This window comes from Nematostella vectensis, chromosome 13 (assembly GCF_932526225.1).
Source record: "Nematostella vectensis chromosome 13, jaNemVect1.1, whole genome shotgun sequence".
Lineage (NCBI taxonomy): Eukaryota > Metazoa > Cnidaria > Anthozoa > Actiniaria > Edwardsiidae > Nematostella > Nematostella vectensis.
The window spans coordinates 6,384,989-6,407,928 of NC_064046.1; the positions used below are offsets into that span (position 1 = coordinate 6,384,989).

Genomic DNA, 22,940 nt, shown 5'->3' on the forward strand with positions numbered 1-22,940 from the left:
ACAAGCTACCTAGTGTAAAGATTCCGAAGGATAGAGCGACAGAGTCAGAGTGGCAACACAAACTTAGGGACAGAGACGCTCTATCAAAACTCAGACAGAAAGAGTATGCTGATGCTAGAAGACATGCTGAGCCAAGTGGAATTGATGAAGGCGATGAAGTACTGCTGCGACAGACTCGCCGCGAGAACAAACTCTCTCCAGTTTTTGAGCCTGAAGCTTACAAGGTTTTGCAGAAGACAGGTAATGCAGTTGTACTGGAGGATTCTGATGGAAATAGGAAGATGAGGAATGTAGCACAAATGAAGAAGTTCATCAAACCACAGGAAGCAGTCGCCGCAGACATGCTGCCTACTCCACCTGAAATCGCGCAGGAACACCAAACCGCACCTGAGACCCAGAACCAGTCCACACTTGATTGTACAGCTGAAATGCCAGCGTCTCCTGGTTCTCTAGCCAATCAGCGACCTGCGCGCACTAGGCAACAACCTGTTCGTTTTAAGGATTATGTGCTACAATAAGTTTTGTTAGTTTTATTTTTCTTTTCAGTTTTTACATACATGCGTAGGACCCCTACTATAGCTGTTATAGTTATTTAGCTCCTAGTATGGACTTTAATGCTAAGTAAGGGGGGGATGTAGTGTCCGCCGCGTTGCATTATGGATTGTTAAGGTGCGCAATGCACCATGGTAGAACACATGTTAGAGATCCGCCATCTTGTATTAAATGTGGAAGACCACGAGTCTGTTTCTTTTTGCTTTGTTCCTTGCCGAACACCACAGTCTTTATTGGCAATGTTTCACAAAAAATCGCGACTTCAATCCACTTGTTTTACCTCTAAGAATAACAACCGATTCCAAGCTACGAACAAGCTTCAAAACCATTGCCTGGGCTACCTGTTGTGTTTCTCACAGTTTCTGCATTAACATGCAGACTGTCGACGTTTGCAACCTGTTGATATGGAAGAGAGATGGAGAAGGACAAAAGAGACAATCTTATATCTCTCTAAACTCATAAAATTGAGATTTTTGGAAAGAAAAAAAACAACAACATCCCAACTAAGTTTATCTCATTAATTATAAATAATTCACTGGTGCGGGTGGAGGGCCTGTGCAGAAACTGACATGACTTTTGCAAAGTACATTTGTGACGCAGTGTGGGGACAAGTCTTATAGGTAAAAACTGTCAATTCCCCCACCCCCTCGTGACAGATTCTCTTTCTAGAGTGCTCTTAACCCCCACCTTAACCCCACACTTCCCCGGGACCATAAGGGTGGGGGGTTTCAAATGACTAGTGCATTATTATACTATTAGCTTTTCATTAGCAAGGACTTTTATTTACTGTTGTATATACTGTAAGGCTTACTGGGTTATACTTAAAACGTTCCGAAAAAGCAGAGTTATCAAATCTTTAAGCTTTCTGACTTACATCGTTTCCGTTTCATGCCGGCGTAAATTGACTCCGTTGAGTGTGTCTGTCTATGAAGTGGCACACCAGACACAGGCCTCTCTTTCTGCCATTCCTCAAGTTTTCTCAGTTGTTCTTTGGGAGGCTTTGCTCCACTAACGTTGCTCTTATAACTCCATCCGAAGGTCGCCATCTTGAATCCTGAGCCCATAATACTAGTCAGCGGTATCGCGCTTTTCAAAATGCGCGCTCAGACGATTCCAAACATTGAAATCATTGCAAGAAAATCGAAGGTAGGAGGCCTCAGCTTTTCGTATTTATTTTCAAAATATTTGCTTATTATCCATAATAGACTTTTGACAGTGAAATCAACTGTCGTTGGTAATCGTTTGGTTCACAGGAATTCTGTTGCAATCGTCTATTTGTTTGAATGGCTGCAAATCGTCGATGTCATATCAAATTTTGCACTGAGAGTGTTATCACCTTTGAACGTTGACAGTTGGAAATTCGAGAGGAACACATGACGAATAAGGAGGGCAGACTCAAAATAATGGCGCTTTAACGTATTCGGAAGGATTCGAGCAATTATATTATGCATTATGCTCGAGCAGTTACAGTGCGGTTAATGTTGGCCACAGTTTGATGAATATCTGAGATCGTTTCTCAAGATAATTGTCGCGTAGGCTTTGATTGAGCAGAAACTAGTATAGAAAATGGAGCCGTTACGTGTCAAACTTGATGATTTAATGAGCTTTAATGACGAGGAAGAGAAGAAGTCATCCGCAAATTCTAGAGTTTCTTGGCTATCTGTACTTTCCTCTGAGTTTGAAGAACCCCCGAGGGGCAGTGACAACGATCTTGGCAATGAGCTATCTAAACCAGACTTTTCTTTACCTGATATCACCGGAGCAAACTACGGGTATCAAGGCCAAGCTAGTGATAACAGACATGGGGTTGACTATGGTGCTAGTTCTCGACCTGGTGCAAGCTTAGAGCCAATGACAGTGTTTGGCTTGTTTGCTCAAAAATCTGACAGTCAAAGTAAGAGACGAATAAGTGATCCAGGAAGCTCTGTAGAGCCACAGCCTTGCCAGCCAAGCCTTTCTCAGCACTCTCTTTCACAATATGACATGTCAGAGACACTGTCTGTTGCCAAGGCATTTGGATTTGAGGGGACAAATCCTTTTGTCTCCATGGAAACAACCAACTCAATGGGTGAACCTAGAGCTTCTAATGTCCCACCTCCAGTTCCACCCAAAACAAGGAAATACTTTGATGGACAGCAAAATAAAGAGACTGATCCTAAGAAAGAGGTGTATACTTCCACACTTCAAGTCATTCTAAGTAAATCAGAGGAGGCAGAGAAATTCAGAGAAAATGAAGGTCTGAAGCGCACGGATAGTATGAGTTCAACAGATTCCTTCCACCCCTATGGGTCTATTTCCCTCAGGCGCAATTTATCAAACAGATCTCTAGCAAGTCCTGGCCCCCAGTGTGAAAGCAGTCACACTACTCCTTTAAAAAAGATTGATACTACTGATAGGGAACCAGAATCTGCTAATTTTGAAAAGTGGAATGACTTCACAGACCTTCAAGTAGCCTTACCAGATTTAGACAAAGAGGAAAAAGAGTTTTTTGGCCATGCAATATCACAGACAAAGTCCATACCTCAACCTAAAAAAAAGAGTGAAACTCATCGTTACTCAATCCATGATAGTTCTGCAAAATCTTTGCCTCGTAGACCTAGAATCGAGGACTCTAAACCAGAGATGTTCCTAGGGGGTGGGTTATTTGAGGTTGCTAAGGAACGTGATGCTGAGGTGATTGCATTTGGTGAGATGCTGTCAGAAGTGCGGAGTAACTTTCACTGGTATGAGTCTAGCAACCGAGGATATGTTTTGAGTCCAGCTCTACCATCAAGGTTTGGGAAAACCATCTGTAACAGGGAAACAGAAGTAGTTGTTGTTATTTTTACAGAAGGGCGAAGAGATACATTTCGTTTCGCAATTGACACATGGGCCTCAGTGAAAGAGGTCCTTGAACTAACTCTAAGCTGTTTGTCAAATTCTGATGTAAACATAGAGCATGCCTCCACTACACACATTTTGAAGATATGCGGGAGATCAGAGTATCTGGAGGCACAGAGGAAACTGGTTGAATATGAATACATTCAGGAGTGTTTGAAATTCCAGAAAGAGGTTCAATTTGTGTTATTAGAGAATGACAAAGTGTCCAGGCTTCTAGCTAGGACAGCATCAGATGATGAAATAGATCTGGTACCAAGAAGCTATAAAGACTTTTTTAATTTATCACACACCACAGCAGTTTCCCAGTATGGTCTGACAGTTTTGGTAGAATCGTTTACTGAGGAAACATCACGACTTTTGCAGGAAGCTACAAGTCTGGTCAACCCCAAGTTTGAACCAAGTCCCATAATTCAACTGACAAAGGCTATTTGTTCTACTCTAGCATCCATTGAGACTGCTGATATCCATGTTGCAGTTGATGCTCTTAACCTCTTTCATGAAGTCAATAAGAACAGTGCAGTCCTGAATGTTACAATCTTGAAAAATTTACTCTCCAACTTGAAAGATTCAGTGTTCCTTCTGATAGAAATGTACTGTGATGCATTTGATACTGAGTTCGCCTCCAGACAGATTTCAAGACCAGGTCTTTCTGGGACATTAGACGTCAGTTCTATGACTGACAAGCTAAAGGTCCATATTTCCTCTGCACATAGAATTCCACTCTATTGGAAACAGGACTTTGAGAATTTTTCTGTAGATGGTGGGGTGTACTATGGTGGTTGCTTGCTCTGCCCAATTGAAACAACAACCCAGAGTAAGTTAACACGCAAGTTTTCCGAGCTTCTCCAATGGGGTGATTGGCTTAAGTTTGACATACCTGTCAAGAGGTTGCCACGTGAGTCACGCCTCTGCCTCACCCTCTACGGAACCAAACCCTCCTCTAAAGGAAACCCAAGCGCAAGGTCAGCTCTAGGCTGGGTGGCCCTGCAGCTTTTTAACTTTAATGGTGTACTGTTGACTGGTACACAAATTCTTGGACTCTGGCCAGATTCCAAGGCAAACCCTGTTGGTTCCTGCACATCGAACCTTCTACACCCCAACAGTGTCTTACTCCTGGTAACATTTGAGAGATACCTATCAGAAATTGTATTCCCTGACTGCAGTGATTTCCCCGGTTTTGATGATATGGACCACTGCATCCCTGAGGCAGACTATGGCCTGTTTGAAGAGATCCTTATGAAGGATTTATTCAATGAGTTGAAGCCAAATGAGAGGAGTATTCTGTGGGAGCATAGGTTTTATTGTCGTAGTGTACCGCGGGCATTGCCTCTGGTCCTGTCTTCAGCTCCATCATGGGATATCCAGTCCTTGCCAGAGATCTACAAGCTTCTACATACATGGTCACCGATGAGTCCAGTGGATGCCATGGAACTTCTCAAGGTGAGGCTTTGCAGATATAAGCAGTCGACCCCTTAACGAAGGCCAATCGCTCCGCCATTTTATGCTCCCGCTCAATGCAGAGTCACAAAGAGAATCCATTTCCATCAATTAATTCGAGCAAGTGACCGAGAAATATTCAATCAAATAGCATTAATAAACTATCAGTCTTTAATCGTGGATGGCTTTTTTTAATTTTACTTGCAAATAAATCGTTTATATTTTCAGTTGTAAACAATAACAAATGAGAAGTTGATAACACTCTTTAACTCCGCCAACATCTTTAAACATACTTGTATATCCAGCCTAAATAATGATCCTTTTTGTTTACTTCAAATGTAGTAAAGATTTAATGACATATGTATATAGGTAACTTATTGTATAGTTCAAAGGGGTATCTTTTAGCAGGCGACTTCAGGCCATATTCCTTGTTTTTTCTCAGGAAAACCGTCCCATTACTCTTACCATATCACTGACCCTCAGACATTATATTCCAGGTAAACTTCCCAGACCGCCATGTGCGATCCATGGCCGTGCGATGGATGGCAAACTTTAGTGATGACGAGCTATGTGACTACCTGCCTCAGCTTGTCCAGGCATTAAAGTATGAAATCTACCATGATTCCGCCCTTACTCGCTTCCTGGTCAGGAGAGCGCTTGGTAATGTGCGTCTCATGCACCTGCTCTTTTGGTTCTTGAAGGACAAAATCAGCGAGCCCCAGTTTGGCCAGAGATTCCAGGTAAAGTAATTTCTGAGGTTTTGGCGTATTACAGTAGTTGTTGCACTGATTTATCGTAACTAATGCCTTTCAGAGAAATGAATGTGTTTGAGCTGTTCTGTTGATTCAGTTGGGGCAAAATAAGCACTTCGTCAATAACTTTTCTAATGAAATTTGACTTAGTCAAAATATCGTATAAGCCCTCTTTTGCCTTTTCAAGCTTTATTGCGTCACAGGGAGGAAAGCTTAATGGAGAGGGAGTCTTTATGGAGGGAGGGGGATTATTACAAAACCCGAATTTTCACCATACGCCCGCCTTATTGTACCAGGCTCGAATGGAGGTTGTTAAAAAAAAGAAACCACGAGACAGCTGTTTTAATGGCATGTTTTGATCGTGAGCTGAGGGGGTAGTGGGGAGAACGGGGCTTATTTGAAAATTACGGCTCTAGAGATACAGCGGAGGCGAGCCATATGATACTTTGAATAACACTTTAGTAAATCTCGCGATACTGGAGGAGTGAGCCATATGATACAAAGTACCAGTACCAGTATCTACTAACTATGGTGTAAGCTAGTACCAACACCTGTATTTTCAACCCCGCTTTTGTAGAATTGTTTACCATCTCTCAATAAACATTACCCATATAAATTTCACTTCCATTTAAACGTTCCTTTTTTTGCGACCCACTGTCCGTGTTGACTTAATTTTATAACCAACTGTCCGTCTTTACATGTTATTACGACCGCTTTCCTTCTTAACTTGTTTTTACGACCCGCTTTCCGTGTTTACTTGCTTTTACGACACGCTGTCCATGTTTACTTGTTTTTACGACCTGCTTTCCGTGTTTACTTGCTTTTACGACCCGCTGTCGTTGTTTACTTTAGGGACGGCCCATTTAAAAATTGATTGGGGGGGGGGGGGGGGGGGGGGGTGGGGTGGAGAGAAGGTTTCCGGGGGCGTCAATTTGTTTTTTCGCGGGTGCGTTCTGGTAATTCTAAGCCTCTCACTAAAGCAGCGTCTTAAAACTGTAGCTGGGCCTAAGAGTACCCAGCTAGTACCCAGTACCCATGGCTTTCTGTCGCGACACTGTCTGGTTTTCGTCCAGAGGGAAGCTAGGGAAGTGCACAAAGCTAGACTCTGATTGGCTCAGAAGGGTTTTACTGACGGAACAGAAAACCAAAACAAATCGTGTTTTGAAACCGCGGGTCGCGATACAACGGATTCGACAGTAATATAAATAACATAATATCGAAGCTCGATTTGTTTAAAAAAATTGCTTTTGATGTCTTGATTAATTTGTTTGTATCAAATTGCAATTTTTTTTAATAAAAGGAACATCTATTTTTAAGTTTTTATTTATTTTATTATGTTATATCTTAGTAAGCGCTCAAATCGTAAAAAAAATATATTATTACAATAAAGAGTAACCATCCTACCCTGGGTCTATGTGTTTTGTAGATATTTCGCTGGAATACGATATAATATAATACAGCATTCTTATCTTTATCTATAAAACAACAGGACGAGATATCGAGCAATAATTATCGAAAACGAAAAGGTCGTTTTGTTTTGAAAACATCTTCTTAATTCCACTCTTAACCGGAACTCCGACGCAACCTGCTGATAATAACTTTTTCTTCCTTTTCGAGAAATGATTAGCCGAGAACAAAAGGTCGTTTTCTTTGGAAAACATCTTAACCGGATCTCCCTCACAAGCTGCTGATAACAATGTTTCTTCATCGTTTTCATTACTTTACTGTTTCTTCGTTATATGGAGTGTCGTTAAAGCTAACGACTCTTCATATTCTCGAAATGGCATTTTATATGCCTCTGTGTAAACTGAGTTGGCTCTTTTTTGGAGCAAAAAAAAATAAAAAAAAAAATATAACAGAAATGTTTACGGACTAACAGCTAAAGACGCTCTGTTTTAATTTTTGAAGCTAATATGTTTTACATGGCTACGCACTTCAGCTGGCCACTTTGAAGGGCCACCTTGGATACGAGAAAAGGCAGTTTAGATTCTCTCTTAGCCAAGTGCGGTAGACAAGTAGCCCAGTGCCTCTCGACCCCCTGGGTTGAGGATTGTGCCAGTCATAAATGGTTACCCACACCTGATTGGGTAACTTTCTTAAAACGTTTTTTGGTGGCCACGATAGCGCGAGTGACACTGTAATTAGCATTTTTAATTGCCGCAAGCTATACTATTAAAACCTACCCTTGCATCAATCTCAATGTTAAATCGGCTTCGGTTTGTTGAGGCCACGGTATACCGTTCAGGAAAAAGTTGGCTTCCACTGAAACCCAACCATTCGACTCACGTTGACGGAGTCAGCGTGAAAGGACTATCGTATCAGTCGATATCTTTCCATAAGCAATGAACAGGTGGAACTTTAGATAAGAAATTGGTCCAAGAGGCTCAAATATTTGTCTCTTTCTTACTCAAGATAAAAACACTGACGCCAGTTTACAAGACATTGCAGCTACTGCAGCGTTATCTTCTTTACGTCTATAGGCCGTTCGATCTTTTCCTAAACAGTGATTAACTTAAGGGGATTGATCATTTGATTAGAGAGAGAGAGAGAGTTTCCAAGGAGACTTAAGTATTAAGCTTTGCATCTCCGGCTGTTTGTCGTATGGTGGTTCTTTCGCTGGCTAATGGATTTTCTTGAAGTGCCGAATGTGCCCAAATGACTTGACATTTTAACACTCTACTCGCTTATGGCGAAAATCTCCTCTATGTTTAGAAGGAACTGACATCATTTTTACAAGTGCCGTAAATGAAATTCACGAGAGAGGAGCTTCGCCGATTACATTCGACTCGATTAAATGACTGTTGTTTGTTTAGGATACATTTTAACACAAGCAACATTTTATCCAAGAGTATTGAGAGAAACTGCTTTGAAGAAGCTGCTCTCTCGACTCTCGAAGACCGCTTAATTGGCCTCTCTTGTTCTTATTTGGGTAGAATACTGTTGTTGGGAGTCGACATAAAATTGGCCCTTACTTCGCTTGAGTTTAACGAATGTTGAAAGTTTGATCCTCTCCTGAAAAAAAGAGAGAGAAGAAAAGTCGTGGAATATTCAGCTCTTGTTAAACTTCATAAAAAGCGGAATTGTTTTTACAGGACTTTGTATCCAACATCTTTTTTGCGTCGAGTCTTTGAGGGAAAGGAGCTCTTGGCAATTAATGAAGATTTGACTCTTGCGTGGGAATCCCGCAGACAGTGCCATTGTGATAGCAGGTCGTCTTTATTCAAAGGTTTTAGCGTAAAGTCTTTCTGAAAAGAACGTTTTTTAAACAGGCCCGAAGAGATCGGGACCTTTAGAGTAATGAATTATTTTCATTAACGGATGTTTTAACAGGGCAAACGTTTCAGGAGAGGAGTTTATTCCACTTTTGATTCATAGACTGCACAATAGAAAGCGAAAGAGGGTTTTAGGTAAACATTCTTCTAAAGCGGAAGCCGAATACACTAAAGAGAATTTAACCCTAACGTTCCTATTTGACTTACAAACTTTTCTGTGTAAAGGAACGATTGGGCATATATTCTTAGATATAGTTTTTGCTATTTTTTTTCTTCGTATTGATATCCAGTCACAAAATCAATATCACCGAGGCTTTCGCGTATTGGACTCCTCGCGTATAACGACGTTGAATGATAATACAGGTGCATTGGAAGGTTAGTTCTCCCATAAAGATAAGTTGAACATTTGACATATTTAACCCTCTTCGTGGAGTCCAAAGAGTGCATTTGGGTTACGTATAACACCTCGCACTTTAATCCGTTTGTATTCAAGTCTGCAGTCGTTATAAACTCGTTGGCTGCCGTCACAGCCACGCTCCTGAACGCGGCGTTGATCCATGCGATCTGGAAGACCCCATCTCTACGAAGGCCTTCCCTTATTCTCATCTCGAGCCTCACCCTATCCGACTTCTGCACAGGGCTCATAGCGCAGCCCCTGTTCTCTTTATATCTCCTCGCCGCCCTGTTCGACCATGAGGCAATGTTCTGCTACGCGGGGATATCCGCAAGGTTCTTCCTTCATTGGTTTGCCGCAGTCTCTGTTTTCACTCTCGCAGTGATCAGTGTTGACCGATTCCTAGCCGTGCGACTTAAAACCGCTTACTCGCCTATTGTCACAATACCACGCGTCCTCAAGATTGCGACCTTCGGCTGGATCTTCAAAGCTATCGTTATCGGTACTGTCATGACACAGGATCACGGAAGCCTAACATACGCGTATGCGACATTTGGCTTGACCTACCTTGTGGTTATTACCCTAATGTATGCTTTGTCGTTCTGGTATCTCGGGAAATACGTCCGACGTCAGGTTACTGTTTATCAGCGACGTGACTCCAGCATCTTTCCGCCCACTGCTCCAAGTTTCAACATCTCTAAGTACAGGTCTTCCATCACTACTATGCTTATAGTTCTGATGTGTATACAAGCTCTTTACTGCCCTATCGTGGTCTACCAGTTTATAAACCTTCACGTATATCGCTATCGGAATCAATGTGAGCAAGAGATGACTTTTCTGCATCTAAGTGAGGTGATAGCAGCGCTCAATTCGAGTATATCGCCCGTTATCTACATGGTACGGATGCGGGAATTGAAGGTCGCAGTGACGGGCAATTTGCGTAAGATATTTGGGGTGAGTGAAGCCTCTAGTAATGTCACGGAGTGACCGTGCAATGACTCACAAAAAGGGACAGAGTAGCGCGGTTTTAGGGAACTTACGTACGATATTCGGGCATAGTAAAAAGCGTCTGATGAGACGGAGCGACTGTGCTGAATGGCTCACAAAAATGAAATAAAATACACAGATGCACGGAGCTTGCGTGAGATGTTCAGGCAATGTGAATTGTCCTTCTTTGTCACTAAGTGAATCAGCAAGAAGGAACTTTTAAGGATATTTAGCCAGTTTTAAAAAGGCCAATCTCGCTATGCTATACTTCCGCACAATCCCAAGACATTCAATGCATCAATATCCATCGGCTAGTTCAAGCGAGTCACGGAGTAACGTTCAATCAGATCTATTGTTACTCAAGTATCGGAAATCAATTGTGGATAGCTATTGTGAAGTATACTTGCAAAAATAGACCGTTGTATTTTTAAATGTAAACAGAAACAAACAAAATGGCTGATGGACATTCATGAAGAAGTTCGTCACCCACCTGTGGACGGTTGATCTTTCGGATACCATTTTTTGTAAAGCCCTAAGTAGTATAATGTGCTTATAACAAAACAGAGATGTATATGCAACATTCGATTAATTGTTTAGCTGAGTTTCCCTGATAGAGGAGAACAAAGTGTATTTCAGGTTCATGGATATACTTATGTTTGTCTGATACCTATATTTAATTGAAAGAATATGTTTAATGACTGTTAAATAATGTTGAATATGGCTAATGTAGTTAAAAGGGCTATAAAATTTCTCATATAGATAAATTTGATTATTACTTGGGACATCATTTAATTGGACACGGAATTTAGACACATATTACTCATAAATCTTACACATGCAATTACAGGTCTTTAAAATTCATTGCAATTTGACGTCATTCGTTCTTTTGTCATTCTGATTTATCACTGATGATGAATGATTTTTGAAAATGTCAATTTTGATAAGTAAAGTAAGATAATGAAAGAACTTTTAAAAATTAAGACCATGCAGGATATGTAATACAAGCAATGGTTGTTAATTAGCTAATGAAACATATGCTCGCTCAAAAGGCCCTTTGAAAATATGTTATTTACCAGCTGCGATATTCGTATCGTGATTTATTTTTTTCCGGGGTCCGGTATCCATCAAATCGCGCGCTCTGATTTGCTCTCGTGAGGTCCGGTATCCTCCGATCAGGACCCCGCGATACCGGCCCGCTTTACAAAAAAATCCGCTTCAAACTCCCTGTGTTTTGACAATTCCCCGCCATAATGATTTTGCAACGCGCGCGACAATTTCAAGAGACGACAATGTGCTTGGTCTAGTCATCGCAAGTGATCCAAACCAAATCAACGACATCCACGTGCTAAGCCCAGCGGAAAGCGGCCTTTTTACCGACCACGGCTCAATCGTTTTTCAGTTCGAAACTTCTAAAAAGGCGCCACCCAAGTAAGTGCGTACCGTTTTTTACTATAAGAAAGGCGACTTCGAAGGTCTGCGTTCAGCATTAGAGGCAGTTGACCTAGCCAATACTATACACCATAATGATGTAAACACCAGCTGGCAGGAATGGAAAGACACTTTTCTCGCCGCCGTGAATGATTACATACCTACCAAAAAGATCAAAGGAAGGAATACGCCACCATGGATTAACGGTGATATTATTCACGCTCTGAGAAAGAAGGAGGCTATGCGGAAAAAGCTAAGGAAATCTCCTACGGATGCCTTGAAAGACAGATTTAAGGAATTAAGAGCCGAAGCCAAGAGGATGATAAGATCTAGTCGAACTGATTTTTTTAATTCTATGGACGATGAGTTATGCCTGAATTGTAAACGATTCTGGTGCATCTTCAAACTTAAAAACAGAGACTCTCGGTTCCCAGGAATCATGTCTGTCGGAAGCGCTGAGAATAGTACCCAACCAGCGCGCCTAGCATCCACGCCTGCTTCAATTGCTAGCTTATTCAACGGATATTTCTCATCTGTGTTTGGTCCTAGTGCGCTTGCGCATCCGCTTCCCTATCAGGGATCAGAACTTCTCGAGCGTGTGGGAGCACCACACCTCTCCTCTGTGCAACTAAGAACTCAGGAGGTGCAGAATGCCCTCTTAGCCCTGGACGTGAACAAAGCTTTAGGCTCTAACGGAATTCCATGCCGCCTACTGAAGGAAACCGCGCAACAGATTGCTCCGTCCCTCATTCAACTCTACAATCTGTCTCTTCGCCTCGGCGTTGTGCCTGATGAATGGAAACTGGCTAACATTATTCCAGTCTACAAAAAAGGGGATAAACAACAAATCGAGAACTATCGCCCGATCTCTCTGTTGCCAGTCATATCGAAAGTTCTCGAGCGCTGCGTACTCGCCAACATAAGGAATCATTTAACAACTCTGATTAACAACGTTCAGCACGGATTCCTGCCTGGAAAATCGTGTACCACCCAGCTACTTGAGGTATTGCACCATATCGGCTCTTTGTTGGATAACGGGAAACAAACGGACGTCATCTACATGGACATGTCGAAAGCATTCGACAAGGTGGACCATGCCGCACTTCTCCACAAACTGGAGCACAGTTTCGGCATTTCTGGTTTCCTTCTTTGCTGGTTCCACTCTTACTTGAGCAACAACGGGTAACAGTTCTTGGCTGCACGTCATCCGAGGTATCAGTTACGTCCGGCGTCCCACAGGTAGCCTACTGGGGCCCATATTATTCTTGCTCTATGCAAATGAGCTGCCAGATGTCGTGCACAACTCAAAAGTTGCGTGCTTCGCAGACGACACAAAGCTAGTAAAGTGCGTGAACTCGGATTCAGACGCCGCCCTACTCCATCTCCAAGATCAAAGCAGCCTGGAAAACTGGTCAAAAACATCTGGCCTAATGTTCAACCAGGACAAGTGCAAGTGTCAGAAAGTCACACGGAAGTCCCACCCCATCGAAGTCCCATACCATCTGAACGGGTCGCTGCTAACAGTCTCCTCTCACGAGAAAGATCTGGGGGTCTGGGTCGCCAGCGACCTTACGTGGTCAAAGCACGTCACAGAGAGTTGCGCGAAGGCTAACAAGTTGTTGGGCTTTCTGCGCAGAACCACCGTGGACTTCGGCTGCATACGAACTCGCCGCACCCTTTATTTGGCGGTGGTGCGTCCAGCCTTGGGTTATGCTACCCAGGTCTGGGGCCCACAATCAGTTAAACTTATAGAAAAGTTAGAAAGAGTGCAAAGAAGAGCCACCAAATATATGCTAAGCCTTCCGTTCCTTTGCACAGAGAGTTACACTGAACGCCTTATCTCTACTAACTTGTTGCCACTGCTATTGGCACGAGTACTTAGATCTAGTTTTTTTTCTATAAAGCCATTAGTGGCCTTGTTTTTATATCTCAGGAATGCCTCCCTACTTGTATTGAACCAGTCAGAACCACTAGATCTACTGTTAATCCAAATGTACTAAGTTTTCGTCCTCCCAGGTGTAGAACATCTTGCTTTCAAAACTCTTTTTTCGTCCGTGCCTCGCGCACCTGGAACACTTTGCCTGATCATTTCCGACTAAAGAGCCTAAGTTTAAATCAGTTTAAGTGCCTGCTTTTACAATATTACAGCCGAGCGCTGACCATTTCCTATAACGTAGATGATCCAAGGTCGTTCAAGACAATTTGCACAAATCTCGTCTGCTCGACACAGCCATTTCATGTTGTTTTTAGCTTTCAATAATGTTGACTTGTCAATTAGCTTTTAGTTCTCTGTCTTACTTTTGTTTTCTAACTCGTAACATTGGGCCCACAGTAATTGGTTAAGCTGTTTGTGGTGTCCCAGTCTACTACTTGTACTTTTGTGTAATTTAATTAATTTATAGTGGACGAAGTTAAATAAATACAAATAAATAAAAAAAAGGTTGCTAAAAGTTTATTTGGGATAAAAAAAAAAGGCAGCAAATCGTCTCTTAATACGAAGAAAAACGACAAATCACTCTAGAAATTTACCTGCATAACCAGCTTAACGTATCCACATTCAAGAGAAGTTCTTTAGTGAATATATCTTATCGTCTGTGGAGGATTTAAAGCGAAAGAAGACATTTCTACGATCAATTCGAGTTGAGAACGACGTATCAATTTGGACTAAATTATTTTACAAAATTGTTGGTCAAAATTCAGAGAATGTCTTCTTTGGAGGTTCTGTATTTCTGGAGGATTAAAAGAGTTGTGTGGAAATACAAAATGGAGTTTATTGAATGATCTTGAGCTAACAAAATCTTCACGAACATCGACGAAAGTCAGAAGCGAAACCTCGCCTCGTGCAACCGTAAGCCCGTAAGGTAAACAAAGTTGGAAAATCTATTGAGGGAAAAAATAAATATGTTATTTACCAGCTAAGGGTCGGTCCGTATCGTGAAATACCTTGACCGAGATCTTGAAAATACTGACCGAGGCCGAAAATACTGTCACCGAGGTCTTGGAAATACTGACCCGAGACCCAAGGCAACGTTGAATGCGTTTGTTTAGCTGATGCTACACAATGTGGAACGTTTGTATGAGTAATCCTCTACAATGTTGAATAGGTTTCTAACAGAATTTTTGAAACTTAATATACAAAACGTTTGTGTAGGTGATCCTTGGTGGGCTGCTCAACATATGTGGAGAGGCGCAAAAGGAAGAGTTCACATTCCAGGATGACCTCGTCACGGAGCTCATCAAGGTCGCGCGAAAAGTAAAATCAGCGAAGGACTCGGCGCGAAATAACATCCTACAACAAGTAAGCAGATACTCATGGTTTACAGGTAGCAAGAAAGCAAATACTCATGGTTTACAGGTAGCAAGAAAGCAAATACTCATGGTTTACAGGTAGCAAGAAAGCAAATACTCATGGTTTACAGGTAGCAAGAAAGCAAATACTCATGGTTTACAGGTAGCAAGAAAGCAAATACTCATGGTTTACAGGTAGCAAGAAAGCAAATACTCATGGTGTGCAGGTAGTACAGACCTGATCACTTGCGAAGTGGTATGAACTCGATCACGTGCCATACTCGTGACACACTCGAAGTGGTATGAACATGATCGCGTGCCATACTCGTGATAAATGCCTTGAAGTATGAACTCGATCACGTGCCATACTCGTGACACATGCCTTGAAGTACGAACTCGATCACGGATTATGAAAAATGTGCGCACTGTGCATATATTATTGTGTATCCTTCAATTTCCATCCCATGATACGCGCGGTCTTGTTTTAGGAGTTGGCAGCACTTGCCGGTAAACTTTGCTGCGTGTTTCGTCTGCCCATCACCCCCAGCCTCGAAGTGGTGGGCATGGATGTACGCTCCTGTGGCTACTTCACCTCCAACTCCGCCCCGCTCCGCCTAGTCTTCAGGAACGTGGATCCGTTCGGCGAGAATGTGAACGTCATTTTTAAGATGGGAGATGACATGCGCCAAGACACGCTGACCATGCAGCTCGTGGGCATTATGAATAAGATATGGCTGCAGGAGGGACTGGACTTGAAGATAATCACGTATCAGTGCATGGCGACAGGCCCGGGTATGGGCATGATAGAGATTGTCAGTGACTCACAGGTGAGTGTCACGCAACACTATCACGGTGCCACGCAACACTGTCACCGTGTCGCGAAATACTGTCATAATTTAGTGTTAATTGTGGCATTAGGCCTAGGCATGGGTTTGATGGAGATTTTTAGTGATTCAGATGTGAGCGTCACGCAATGTCACGCAATGCTTTGACTTAAGGTACTTGTTAGTGTAGTGTTATGTAAGAGCGGTCATTATCTAACTTTCTTAGTAAACTAACACTGCCACGAGACATGAAATGCTTTTATACTAGATGTCACTGGCAAATCAACATCATTAAATGTAAAACAATTAAAATACTATCTTACTGTCGAAGGCCATTGTATGGTTGTCAACAAGTTATCAACATCATTTAGTAATACTGACGGGTCAATTGTTTGCGAATAAACTAGATTTCTCGCTCTGTTGAAATTTTAGCCATCGCTGCAAGACAATTGTTCCGTCCCCGAAAAAGAAAGGGCGCGGTTTTAAAAACCATTCGGCGAAAGAAAGTAAGCAAAGGGAGAGCGGGAGCGAATCCCCCGTCAAAAACACGAAAAAGTACGCTCTGCAGACTTGAGAAGAATAAGATAATCCATGGTTTTCAGGTGTTATTTCTTTGCTTCCATCGCTGAGCTATGTTGAAATGTTTGTGAATAACTTTGATATTAGTAAACACAATTAGTATTGTAATTTTGCTTTCTTTTTCATTTCTTTAGGATATGAAGCAGTGTAGGATTTTGAATAACAGGGACATTTCAGTGAAGTTTGTAGTTAGTAATTTTTAGTTATCTATTTTTAGTGATTAGTATTCCCAACTTTGTTGCAACTTTGTTTTCAATGTTTTTCTCCTGGAAAACAATCAAAATAAATGTGCAACTCAGCGAATACTAATCACTAAGTAGATAACCACTAATTACGAACTACATTTCCCACTAATTCCCTGTTGTTCAATACCCTCGCCGCTTGACACCTTAATTACTATGAGCTTTAGGGGATTAAAATTGGTCGAGTGGCAGTGATCTTTTTTTGGGGTTATTTTTGTTAGTTATCGCGATGGGCCTGGGTATGGGTTTGATATATAGTCAGTGATAGTCAGTGACTCACAGGTTTGTGTCGCAAAACACTTTAAGCTTGTCTCACGTAATACTATGAGGATGTCACTAATGTGTTTAAGGTAAGCTAGTGGACGCTGTCAGATGACTGATGTTGTGTTCGGTTTTTTTAGACTCTACGGGAAATTCACACAGAATTCGGTTTAACCGGCTCATTCAAAGATGAGTCCATCAATCGCTGGCTTCTTAAGTTCAATCCTGATGAGAAGGAGTACAGAAGAGCGGTGGAAAACTTCACAGCTTCGTGCGCTGGTAAGGAAGAAGTAGGGAGGGACAGGGATTTTAAGCATCATTCATTTGAGGGTGAGCCGGGAAGCATCCTATTTTTATATTTTCTCAATACAGAGTTATTATATTTTCTCAATACAGACTTATATATTTTTTCTTTAAAAAAAAAGTTATGTTATGTATGATACCATTAACTAATAGGTGACACCTTCACCTTCCCCCTGGGTTCTGCGTCGCCCCCTATTTTATATATGATACCATTGAATAATATCCGACATTTTCCCCCTCCCTCAAGGTACTGCGTCGCCACCTATATTATATATGATACCATTGACTAATATTTGACATTTTCCCTCTCCCCCAGGGTACTGTGTCGCCACCTATGTTCTCGGGATCTGTGATCGTCATAATGACAACATCATGATCCATCGTAGCGGTCACCTCTTTCACATCGACTTCTCCAAGATCCTCGGGCATGCGCAGATGTTCGGCAATTTCAAGCGCGACCGAGCACCCTTTGTCCTGACGCCAGACATGGCTTACGTCATCAATGGCGGCTATCGTCCGAGCCCGCGATTCCAGCACTTCATTGACCTGTGTAGCCGCGCCTTCAACCTGATTCGCCGACACTCCAACCTTTTCCTCAACCTGCTATCACTCATGCTGAATTCTGGGATAGGGTCGCTAGGCAACGTCAGCGACCTGCGATACATCTGGGACTCTCTGCTCCCACAAGAGAGCGAGGCTGAGGCCACGGCTGCGTTCACGCGGTTGATTGAGTCCAGTCTCTCCTCTTGGTTTACACAGGTAAACCGACCCAGGGGTGAAGTTTACGTGTGTGTGCGTGCGTGCGTGCGTGCGTGTGTGTAGCTTCACGCTTGTAACTAAGCTTTATAATAAGCGGTTTTTACACGCATAGCATAACGAATATCGGCTTATTCGTTTTACTATTTATTTTTTATCAAACCCAAAAGCTCTCACCATTTAACATATAGTATTCATGTTTTCTAGAATGACATATATAAAATAAATGCTCCTAGTTTTTAAGGATTACACACAGCCTCTCGGTATAGCCGCATTATAGCTCATTTGTTATTGGTTTTATTTGAAAGCGATAAGCGATATTTGACAGAAACTATCTTTATTACTTGCTTAAATTGACAGGTTTACGAACTGGGTGTGGACGAACAGGTTGTGGACATGATACCGAATTGACACACTTAGTTTTTATGAAGCACTAACCCCCGACTCCATACAGGTAAACTTCTTTATCCACAACGTGGCGCAGATCCGTGATGTGAGCCAGCTTAAGAGGACCTCGTCTGGGAACGCGTCCATTTCCTTGCTCTCGTTCGCGCTCAAGACATACACGCTTGAGATGGACGGCTTTATCGAGTCTGCGCGCGTAGTCGACTACCAAAAGCGCTACAACACAGAGAAGTACTACATCTACGTCATCAATATTTGTCGCGCAAACTCAGATCAGGTTGGTGTGAGACCCCTTCCCCCCCTTGGTGCTTTTAGGGAGCCGAAGTCGGCCACACCTTTGTTGTTGATATCGTTTAACATTAGAAGGCAACTTATGGAATAACATTTTAACTTAATCTATAAAAATTGAAGTTCAAATTTTTTTCCTTTTGAAATATTTACAAATGTCTACAAGTTTAATACTTCATTACCAAATTAAATTGAAAATATTGTGATTTTCGAATCAGCCGATAAAAAAAATGCTTTACTTATTTCGCTTTGTAATGCTGCCTTAACACTAAAGGCGGTGACCGAATTAAAATCGGTCGTCCTATAGAGATTGTTGAACGTTTATCTTCATGCGTCTTATGCAGTTTCATTTACTTTATAGCTCGATTTTTAGCGACGATCAGGTCGAAGCAACCTTCACACATCGGCTGAAAATCAAAACGTTTTTCCTAATTTTATGACAAGATTCACGACCCTGGCTTAGTCCATTCTCCATCTTTCCCAGGCAACATTTGTTTTCCGTCGCTTTGGCCACTTCATCGAGCTCCACGCCAAGTTATCGGAGCTCTATCCGGACATCGCGTTGCCTAGGTTACCGGCCAGGATATATTTGGGCCGGTCGCAGATCCGTACAGTTGCTGAGCGGCGGCGCGCAGAGTTAGACACGTTTTTGAGGCATTTGTTGATGATGCCGCAAGAGATCTCGGAATCGGACGTCCTTTATACCTTCCTACACCCAATACCAGAGGTACGAGCTCGAGTTATAAAGGGCTCCCAAGGCGCTTTACTTAGCGACGCGCGTTACCGCAGCCACGTTATTTGGCGACGCGTGCTACCGTGGCCACCTTACTTGGCGACGCTCGCTTCCGTGGCCACCTTACTTGGCGACGCTCGCTTCCGTGGCCACCTTACTTGGCGACGCTCGCTTCCGTGGCCACCTTACTTGGCGACGCTCGCTACTTTGGCCACCTTACTTGGCGATGCGCGTTGTTGTGGCCGCTTTATTTGGCGATACGCGTTATTGCGGCCGCCTTACTTGGCAACGCGCGCTACCGTGGCCACCTTTCTTTGCGACGCGCGCTACCATGGCCACCTTACTTGGCGCGCGCTACCGTGGCCACCTTGGCGATGCGCGTTATTGTGGCCGCTTTACTTGGCGACGCACGCTACCGTGGCCGCCTTACTTAACGATGCGCATTATTGGGACCACCTTAATTGGCGATGCGCGTTATTGTGGCCGCTTTACTTGGCGACGCGCGCTACCGTGGCCCCTTATTTAGCGACGCGACTTGGCCACGGTAGCGTGGTCCAAATGGCCATGGTGGCTCGCGTCAATATAATAATTGCTAATTTACGCACTCCTGCTGTTATAATTTAAAGATACTGATTTTTTTATGTTCCTAGGACGAAGCAGAGACTGGGAAATTCTCTGTTCGATTGCTGCCTGAGGAGCAACGGGAGCGTGCCATTACCGGTAAGGACAGCAAATTTGTTTACAAAATTCTGTTTGCGGAAGTATCTTCAGATAGCCGAATTGTCGGTATGTTCTTAATACGGGAATAGATTATCCGAGGCAACAAGCATAGCTTATGCACGGTTGTCTTCACAGTTTGTCAAAAGAATATTGTGCTTGCGAAAACACATACGTATATACGTTCGCTTTATTAAGGTCTATTGCGTGTTAAAGTTGTCTATTCGAGAAGAACTTATTGTAGTTTCCGGTCTCTTGATTAAGGTTTCTGTGGGTGGTCCAGGTGAGTAAGTACGCAGTTGCTTTGTCTCCTATTATCTTTGTTCTACAAATGAGTTCTTTTGTCTCTATTCTTCTCGTTCTTTGTGTCGAGGTGCGGATATTGTTCATTTGCCCAATCAAATTGCAGCTTGTAAGAGCTGCGTACTGACCCCTCCAGGTCAAATCAAGCTCGAGTTGTGTCATAGATGTGTTGATTGTGTTCTCTTTATGGAGGTCTCCGTGTGTTTCAGGTCAAATCAAGCTTTCAATTCGACACGAGCGTGGGGCACTTAGGGTAATGGTGATGCATGCTAAAGACTTGTCCCCCCGGAACTCAAGCACCGCAGGGGACCCATACGTCAAGCTCTACCTGCTGCCTGACCCCTCCAAGACAACCAAGCTCAAGACCAAGATCGCTAAGAAGTAAGTAATGGCACTCACTCACTCACCCACTCACTCACTCACTCACTCACTCACTCACTCACTCACTCACTCACTCACTCACTCACTCACTCACTCACTCACTCACTCACTCACTCACTCACTCACTCACTCACTCACTCACTCACTCACTCACTCACTCACTCACATCTCCAGGTATAAGCAACACTAAGTAATTCAGCCCATTTTACAAAACCATTTTGTTTCTGTCTTTCCCAAGGTCACAAAACCCCACATACAATGAGACCCTAGTATACAGCAATCTGTCAGCGGCTGATCTGAAAACCCGCCACCTTCAAGTGACCGTATGGGATCACGACCGCGTTGGCGAGAATGACTTTATGGGGGGCGTGGTCATCAACCTTGCTGACATGGACTCGTCAATCAATATAACTAACTGGTACCCCCTCAAAGACATCCGCTCATGACATGCGCTCATAGTAAGTCTGCTGACCAGTTCTGAACATGTGGGCACATTTCAATGTGATCGCTGAACGTTATATTGGTTGGAATGCCGGCTCACTTGCCTTACTCTCGGGAAGAGAAATGTCTTAACACCACCTATGTCGACAATTGTACGGAAAGTCTTTTGTAGAATATTTTTTTAGGTAACCATAGAGGGAGGGAGAGCTCTTGTCAACAAATATTTAACAGTTTGTTCTGGGATTTCTTTATCCCGCGGACTTCCTGTGTCGAAAAAGATTTGGGTAACCAAAGACAAAGCTCTAGTCGACAAATATTTAACAATATGCTCTGGGACTTTTTTGACGTTTGCGGACTACCTGTGTCGAAGAAGATTTGACCGCTCCAGTCAACCAAATATTTAAAAGCATGCTCTAGGATTTCTTTGTCCTATGCGGCCACTTGTCCCGAGGAGAATTTGGTTAACGAAGGATTGCTCTAGTCAACAAATCTGTAGTACCTGTAATGAGATTTCTTTTTAACATGAGGACTGCCCCAGTGGACGACACAGCTGTCCACAAAAATGCATATCTCATGAAAAAGTTGTTGGTCAACAAATTTAACACTAAATGGTCGTAAATAAATGAACAAAATAATCGTCTTTTTGGATAAGGAAGCATTGTAGTATATAAGTGTATTATTTTGCATACGTCGTAAAGCTAGTATTTCCAAAAATGTAATTTAAACCTAAGTTGTTAAGAGCCGTCCGAAATTGCTCCAAAAAGAATATTTTAGCACAATTCTCGAACTGCTCTTTCATTCCATGTATTCCATTGTATATGTAATATAATACTGGTAACGAGTAGTTAACCTTATTATATATATATTCTTTTTATCACAAAGAAATTAATAAAGGGATATTTGTAAATAATAAAAACACGATAAACGAAATACTACAAAGGATCCCTGTTAGTTAGTAGTACTTTCCCACCTCCATTCATTGGGTGGTATTAGCGGGTGATTTTTTACCCGCGAAATTGTGCTTCTATATGACCGCAAGGAGTACTGGCGGAGAGGCGCGCTAAGATGTTTTCGGTCCTCGTGCGGTAAGTGAAGCTCGATCATCTGTTATCAAGGGGACGTGCAGTAGAAAGGGGCAAGAAATTAAGTATTTTCTAAATAGAATAAAGATATCCTGCCATGGAGGTGCCGATAGTATTGCGAAACCTTGGTGCATTATTTATCAAGGCTTAGGATTTACAGTACACATATAGACTATTTTATTTACATTATTTTTTAGATTAACTGCTTAATTTTCTTTTATTCTCCATAATTCCTTTAATTCGTCGAGTTGCCTGCTATATGTTTTTATTAAAGTAAATCACGTACAAATTCCAAAAAAGTGAAGCTTGAATGACGACGAATACGATATTCCCAGCGCATAACGAGTTACCTGCTGTATTGTCGAGTTGCCTGCTCTATGTTTTTATTAAAGTAAATCACTTATAAATACCAAAAAGTGAACATTTAATAACGACGAATACGATATTCCCAGTGCATAACGAGTTACCTGCTGTACTGTCGAGTTGCCTGCTATATGTTTTTATTAAAGTAAATCACTTATAAATACCAAAAAGTGGACATTTAACAACGACGAATACGATATTCCCAGTGCATAACGAGTTACCTGCTGTACTGTCGAGTTGCCTGCTATATGTTTTGATTAAAGTAAATCACG

At 42.4% G+C, this 22,940-nt stretch overlaps 2 protein-coding genes across 3 annotated transcripts in view; one reads left to right on the forward strand and one right to left on the reverse strand.

The window, feature by feature from the left end:
• Positions 1-1,638, reverse strand: part of LOC5518007 (nuclear polyadenylated RNA-binding protein 4) — a 41,382-nt gene extending 39,744 nt beyond the window's left edge. Inside the window, exon 1 of one of the 2 annotated variants that reach the window (XM_001637929.3) lies at positions 1,427-1,635. In XM_001637929.3, coding sequence (XP_001637979.3) covers positions 1,427-1,616 — 190 coding nt within the window. In that variant the 5' untranslated portion in view covers positions 1,617-1,635. Of the gene's footprint in view, positions 1-1,426 lie in introns of both variants that reach the window. The other variant, XM_032362547.2, reaches the window with a different exon arrangement.
• LOC5517990 (phosphatidylinositol 4-phosphate 3-kinase C2 domain-containing subunit beta) lies at positions 1,593-22,153 on the forward strand. Its single transcript, XM_048720590.1, has 12 exons — positions 1,593-1,698; positions 1,806-4,872; positions 5,367-5,609; positions 14,854-15,000; positions 15,479-15,817; positions 17,037-17,175; positions 17,516-17,958; positions 18,410-18,637; positions 19,133-19,375; positions 20,032-20,101; positions 20,611-20,782; positions 21,021-22,153. The coding sequence occupies exons 2-12, from the start codon at positions 2,119-2,121 to the stop codon at positions 21,226-21,228; spliced, it is 4,986 nt and encodes a 1,661-aa protein (XP_048576547.1). The 5' UTR covers positions 1,593-1,698; positions 1,806-2,118; the 3' UTR covers positions 21,229-22,153.
• The last annotated feature ends 787 nt before the right edge of the window (positions 22,154-22,940 follow it).